The 7,219-nt window shown below is 27.2% G+C and overlaps 1 protein-coding gene across 1 annotated transcript in view; it reads right to left on the bottom strand.

Moving 5' to 3' along the window:
* The window catches only part of LOC100779563 (adenylate isopentenyltransferase), a 2,168-nt gene extending 1,457 nt beyond the window's left edge, over nucleotides 1–711 (bottom strand). The window contains exon 1 of the mRNA XM_041013559.1: nucleotides 1–711. Within this exon, the coding sequence (XP_040869493.1) occupies nucleotides 1–306 (306 nt within the window). The 5' untranslated portion in view covers nucleotides 307–711.
* Between the last annotated feature and the right edge of the window lie 6,508 nt (nucleotides 712–7,219).

The following is a 7,219-nucleotide window of genomic DNA, read 5'->3' as shown; positions in this document are numbered from 1 at the left end:
CTCGCCGTGGTGTTCGGTGTCGACGTCTCCGAGGAGTTGGTGGGGGACGCCGCGGCGCTGGGCGGGGGGGATCTTGTTGGTGGTGATGTCGAGGCCGCGATAGACTTGCATTTTGTCGGAGTTGATGATTTCGGAGGAGGGGAAGAGGGTTGCAAGGTCGATGGAGAGACGGGACTTGCCAGAGCCGGTGGCGCCCATGATCACCACCACCTTGTCCTTGCGGCGGTGGAAGGACGACGCGTCGATGCGGGGCCAGCGCTTTATCCGGTGGGGGTGGGGGTGGGGTTGCAGAATGGAAAGTCTCATAATAATAGAAAGAAGAAGAAAAAATAAATAGGGAAAATTGGTAGGGAAGGGGGCAGAAACAGAAAGTGGGTGTGGGTTTATGGAATATTCAGAAACGGCATTCCTAATTGAATTTCCACAGTTGATAGATAGTGTGTAATGTAGTGTACTCCTATAGGGTTTTGTCGGGAAGGGAAGGGAAGGAAAGGGGATTATTGTTGCATTTGCATTTGCATTACATGTTTGTTTTTGCCTCTCTATCTATCTCTTCCTGTTCACACTCTGTTCAATGGAATCAATGAGAAAGGTTGCCAATGTGAAATGTTATATGGAGAGTGAGAGGAAGAAGAAATATCCCCACCTGTTATTTAAATCAAAACTCACAAGTCACAGACTCAACATTATACTATATTATACTCCTCATCTGTATTAGTATGTCTTTCTTATATATAAAAACACACACAAACACACATACATATATATATATATTTACTTTCATTCTTTATTTTAAATTTCTCTCATTAAAATGCTTATTTACTTTTATTGTTTTTTATACAAGATAATATACTCAGGAAGGAATAAGACTTGAGATATTTATGACTTCTAAGTTTAAAGTTATAATTTATTTTATAACTTTTTTTACTAAAGTCATTGTAAAAAAATTTACGACTTCTTAATTATTATTTTTTTAAAATACAATTTTGAAGTAGTAAATTATTTATAACTTTAAAATCATAAATAATTTTAATTAAATTAATATTTTTAGTTTTAGTTTTATTTAATATTTTATATTTTTATATATTTTTTATTTAATATTTTTTCCTAATGTTAAAGACTTTTTTTTAATTGTAATACAATCCAACGAGTTCCACTTTAAAGTCATATAATCACAACTCTTATTTTATTAATGCTTTATTTATATAAAATATATTAAATAAAATAATATAAAAAATATTAGATAAAACTAAAAAAACAATATGCAAAATCATATATTAAATAAAAAATATACAAAAATATAAAAAATATTAAATGAAATAATATATAAAAATATTAATTTAAATAAAATTATTTATAACTTCAAAGTCGTATTTTAAAAAATTAAAAAATTGTAAAAAAATTTACAACTTCAATAAAAAAAAAAGAAATAAAAATCATAAAATAATTTACGACTTTAAAATTAGAAGTGATAGAATACCCTAGAACTTATTATCGGCCTGGGAATTTATTTAAAATTTATCCTATTTGATAAATTAGAAAGAAAAAAAAAACCATTAGATGATCATTTCTCCATTGGTTTGGTAACTAGCCTATTGATTCCAAATAATTGGAGCATCATCAAAATCGACTGGAACTAGTAAGAAATCGATCAAGTCGATCCAAATTTGATGAAAAGCAATGCTAATGTAAAGAACCAATTTGAATCATTTTTCCATTTTTTTAATTGAATATAATAAAATTTTAAGATAAATAAAATTCATATTTAAATATATAAGAATCAATTATTTTATCAACCATTATTAATTTTTATTTTAGAAAAACATATAACCCAATAACTTATACTAATTTATAATTTTTTATTATTTTATTACTTCAAATTTTAAATAATATTAAAATATAAAATTAGTTTAACTATTGAACCTTGAATAATTGTGTTTAGTGATTCAATCATGGATCCAATTTTAAGAATATTGATATGTTTGATGTGTTTCAAAGAGTTATATATATATTTTTTCTCATTGTAATTTAACATTTTTTTTTTTGTTTTTTGTCATTATACTTTGCTTAAATATGATAATCGGAATGATACGGAGAAGGAAAAAGAGGGGGTGCTAATGGCAAGGCCCAATAGAAAGAGCACAAGGCCAGAACACCTCAAAAACTACTTGTAATGGCTAGAGCTGACCTGACAATCTTGTCCCGTGCTTGTCTGCCAATTTCATAGTGCAGAATCCATTCTGTTATGAGCATATCCTGCAAATTCCAAATTTTGTTATTGTAATAAGCTATATATACAACTTACATGTAATAAGGCAAGGGATATGAATGAAATTAACAATTACCTTTCCTTCTCTTCTCTTTATTTCCCTCTAGAGGCACTGGTTCCTCGAAAACCAGATTATCTTGACTCACTGCAACTCACATTTGGTGCTTTCGTTGAGAGCCCATGGCTGTCATCCCAGACCAAACCACTGCAACCCTTGCATTTGGTGCTTTCGTTGAGAGCCCATGGTTGTCATCCCAGACCAAACCACTGCAACCCACAACACCTGCCAAACCACCTCAAATGTTTTCAAGGAACCAGTGAGTCTAATTTATATGGGTGGCAGTGAGTCAAGATAATCTGGTTTTCGAGGAACCAGTGCCTCTAGAGGGAAATAAGGAGAAGAGAAGGAAAGGTAATTGCTAATTTCATTCATATCCCTTGCCTTATTACATGGAAGCTGTATATATAGCTTATTACAATAACAAAATTTGGAATTTGCAGGATATGCTCATAACAGAATGGATTCTGCACTATGGAATTGGCAAGCAAGCAAGGGACAAGATTGTCAGGTCAGCTTTAGCCGTTACAAGTAGTCTTTGAGGTGTTCTGGCCTTGCACTCTTTCTGTTGGGCCTTACCATTGGCACCCCCTCTTTCTCCTTCTTCGTATCATTCCCTAACAGTGATTATCATATTTAAGCAAAATACAATGAAAAAAAAACAAAAAAGAAAATGCTAAATTGCAATGAGAAAAAATATATATAACTCTTTGAAACACATCAAACATATCAATATTCTTAAAATTGGATCCATGATTGAATCACTAAACACAATTATTCAAGGTTCAATAGTTAAACTAATTTTATATTTTAATATTATTTAAAATTTGAAGTAATAAAATAATAAAAAATTATAAATTAGTATAAGTTATTGGGTTATATGTTTTTCTAAAATAAAAATTAATAATGGTTGATAAAATAATTGATTCTTATATATTTAAATATGAATTTTATTTATCTTAAAATTTTATTATATTCAATTGAAAAAATGGAAAAATGATTCAAATTGATTCTTTACATTAGCATTGCTTTTCATCAAATTTGGATCGACTTGATCGATTTCTTACTAGTTCCAGTCGATTTTGATGATGCTCCAATTCTTTGGAATCATTAGGCTAGTTACCAAACCAATGGGCAAATGATTGTCTAATGGTTTTTTTTTTTTTTCTAATTTATCAAATAGGATAAATTTTAAATGAATTCTCAGAGAGACGATAATAAGTTGTAGGGTATTCTACCACTTCTAATTTTAAAGTCGTAAATTATTTTACGATTTTTATTTCTTTTTTTATTGAAGTTGTAAAAAAATTTACAATTTTTTAATTTTTTAAAATACGATTTTGAAGTTATAAATAATTTTATTTAAATTAATATTTTTATATATTATTTAATTTAATATTTTTTATATTTTTTTAGATTGTTTTATTTAATATATGATTTTGCATATTATTTTTAGTTTTATTTAATATATTTTTGTATATTGTAATAAGGCAAGGAATATGAATGAAATTAATAATTATCTTTCCTTTTTTTTCCTTATTTTTCTCTAGTGGCACTGATTCCTCAAAAACCAAATTATCTTATCTCAATGGTTCCTCGCTAAATGATAAATTTTAATATAAGGAGGCAGTGACGGATCTTGCGTGAAAATAGTAAATATTTTTTAAAAATTATTATTTATTAAAATTACATATTTAAAAAACTGTAAAGAAAAAAAAAATCAGTCTCCCTTTACTAAATTTCTGCATTCGTCCTTATAAGAAGATACTAAATTCACATATTTACAATAGTTAAACTACATTCATCGATTGAAAAATATAGTGATCAAAACTAAGTTTGAATGGAAGTTTAAGGAACAAAAATAATATTTTTGACAAAATTTTATTTACGTAGAGGCAAAATTACAAATGCATTTCATTTATTTATGAAGAAAAGAAAACATAAACAACAAATTATTTATATGTTATTAAGAAAAATGAAAAAGCATTAAAATATTTTTGAAGTAGTTTAGTTGGTAAAATCGAATAAGATTAAGAACTTTAAATATTACTGAGTCTTAAAATTAATCTCATAACTAATAAATAACAAAAGTTTATATGAATACTTCATATGCTCAACACACGGTGGGCATAAAAGCATATTTGTTAGCCTTATCATTTTGTCGGTCCAAAAACAAAATTGTCATTTTCTCTTACCCAATAATTACTTTTAAAATTTACCAAGTTCGTGCCATTTTTTTCTGATAACATAACATTAATTACTATAATTCAATTACTATGTATAAACACGATTAGAATAAGAGTATTTATAATACTTGCTTAAATGAGTTATCTATCTTAAATTTGTGAAGCTATAATATTACATAAATTTTTACTCAATTACTAAAATTGATAAAATAAGTGTTTAATTTGAGTCACATTAAAATTTTGTAATTAAAAAATGATTTTTTAATTGACAAAAATAAATTAAACAACGATTATTGTTTATAGACTATTTATATAAACAATGTATTATTAAGCCATTTATTTTAATGATAAAAATTTATTAAGTAATATTACTAAACTACTTATAAAATAGTCGGTTGGAGATGCTCTAATTAAGTATGAACACGACTAGGATAATTTGATTGTTTGACAACAACTACACAGCAACAAAAACTTCCTTAAAGAGTGTGTGAAATAAAATCTGCTTTTTTTAAGATTCCTTTCTTCAAGTTAATGTTACATGCAATTCCATCTTCTTTTTGTACGAATTTCTGAGAACAGTCAAAGCATTCATCACAACTAAATCAAATTAATTGCAAGAATGTGACATACGCCTTTGGGCGGCATATGTAACGTAAGGAGAATGAATTTGATCTCCCTTTTATGAGAAAACTTTTTAGTTATTTCTTTTTTATCTATTAAATACGTAAGGTTAGATTAAATTTATTAATGATCTAAACTCAATTTAACATGTAAGTTATTGTATATTTAAACTAAATGAAAATTTCGGATAAATTAATTCTATATTGAAAACAGTATTATAATTTTTTTTGCATAATATGTATATATATATATATATATATATATATATATATATATATATATATATATATATATATATATATATATATATATATATATATTAAATAACAAACTTCTTTATATATATATATATATATATCTATTAAAGTTTGATACCTACTTAACACTCATTTACATTTCAATCATTTATATTTCTTTTTGTTGAAAACCAGTGTTTGCTCGATTGAACACACTTCACAACTCAAAGCCTAATATCTGTTCAACACATTCTTACATTATCATTCCAAACCATTAACAATTGTCTAGCATTATTATTTTTTTTAATTTCCCCGGTCCACTCAAATACATATTAATACCTTCCCTAGACAACAACAAAAATATCTGATTTTTAAGTATATATTTTTGTTTTAAAGTTTTTTTCCAAACATTTTCTCTAATAAAATAAATTTGGACAGCGACTTCATATTTACAATTATTTTTTTTCTTTAGTTCTTTGTTTTTGTTGTGATTCTAGTTGCAACAGCAGCTCTTCTGAATTGTAATATTAGATTTTTAAAATTCGGTCACCTCTTTTTTTTAAAAAAAAAAATCGTTAATGGACTCTAGCTTTTACAATAACATTTAAATATTTTTAAAAAAACTCAAAAGCCTTTATTTTTTTTTAAATAATGGTTTATAAAATATATATATATATATATATATATATTTATTTCCTAATATATAAAAGTTAAAACACATATTAATATTTATATTTTATTTTATGAATTGTGCTAACAGATAGTAGTACTTTAATGCGTTAGTTAAGTAATTTAAAATAAAATATTAAATGCGAATTTTCTATTCCTCAATATATTAGGCAACGTTGTATCATGGGGAACTTGGATCATTACTTGACTATAAGAACGTGCATGAGGTAAGCGAGAAGCAAAACAAATTAAGCACAAATGAAAAACCTGTCTGGATTAGGACTTAAGAGCATGCATGAGGAGAGAAGGACAAAGTTGGACACACAGAAGACATAATAGTAAGTAATTGAAAGCACTGAAGTTTTGAGGTTTGTGGAATATATATGCATGCTCTCCCTTAAGAGTTAAGACCAAGAGGCTATTCCATGTCGCTCTGCCCCTAACTAGCTGAGAATTGAAGGGCACTGTGGGATATGGATATGGTCTACTTTGCCTTAACCTTCTCATTGGGGCAAGAACAGTGATGTTGGTGTATATATATAAACACAAACAAATTTTTAGTCTTCACTCCTCACTTTTCAAGGTCTCGTGTGCTTGTGACTGTTATAGCTAGATTATGCAGCATGCATGCCTTGGCCTTCCAGTTTCTGACAGCAGGCGTGGCTTTCCAGCCCCCACAGTTATTCTTAATTAAATTGGTTTCTCCCTTAATATACTCACATATGGTACCACGGACACTAACACATGTATTGTTGTGTTGGCGTGTAATTATATATGTTATCACCCTGTTAATTAATAAACGGGTATGTTCGTAGGGCATTATTAAAAAATTTAAAAAAATATATTTATTACGTAAATTATAAAAAAAATCGTTTTCTAAAAAAATATTTTTCCTTTGAATTTCTCAATTAATATATCCTTAGAATACTTTTTCATCTCTTAATAAAAATATTTTTACATTAAGTTGTTTAACTAATATTCTTATTTGCCTTCATAAATTTAGATGCTTGCAAGCCTCACACTATACTTTAAATATGTGTATCCTGTAATCCTGTTTGGCCAACCATTAATTCTTTGCTATATAAGTTTCATAATTAAACTAAATCAATTACAAATTAATATATAATTATTTTAAATGTTATTTAACACAAAAAAATTATACAATTACAATTTAATATGA

Source organism: Glycine max, chromosome 20 (genome assembly GCF_000004515.6).
Source record: "Glycine max cultivar Williams 82 chromosome 20, Glycine_max_v4.0, whole genome shotgun sequence".
Lineage (NCBI taxonomy): Eukaryota > Viridiplantae > Streptophyta > Magnoliopsida > Fabales > Fabaceae > Glycine > Glycine max.
The sequence above is the reverse complement of the archived record's forward strand: the minus strand, read 5'-3'. Positions and strand labels throughout refer to the sequence as shown.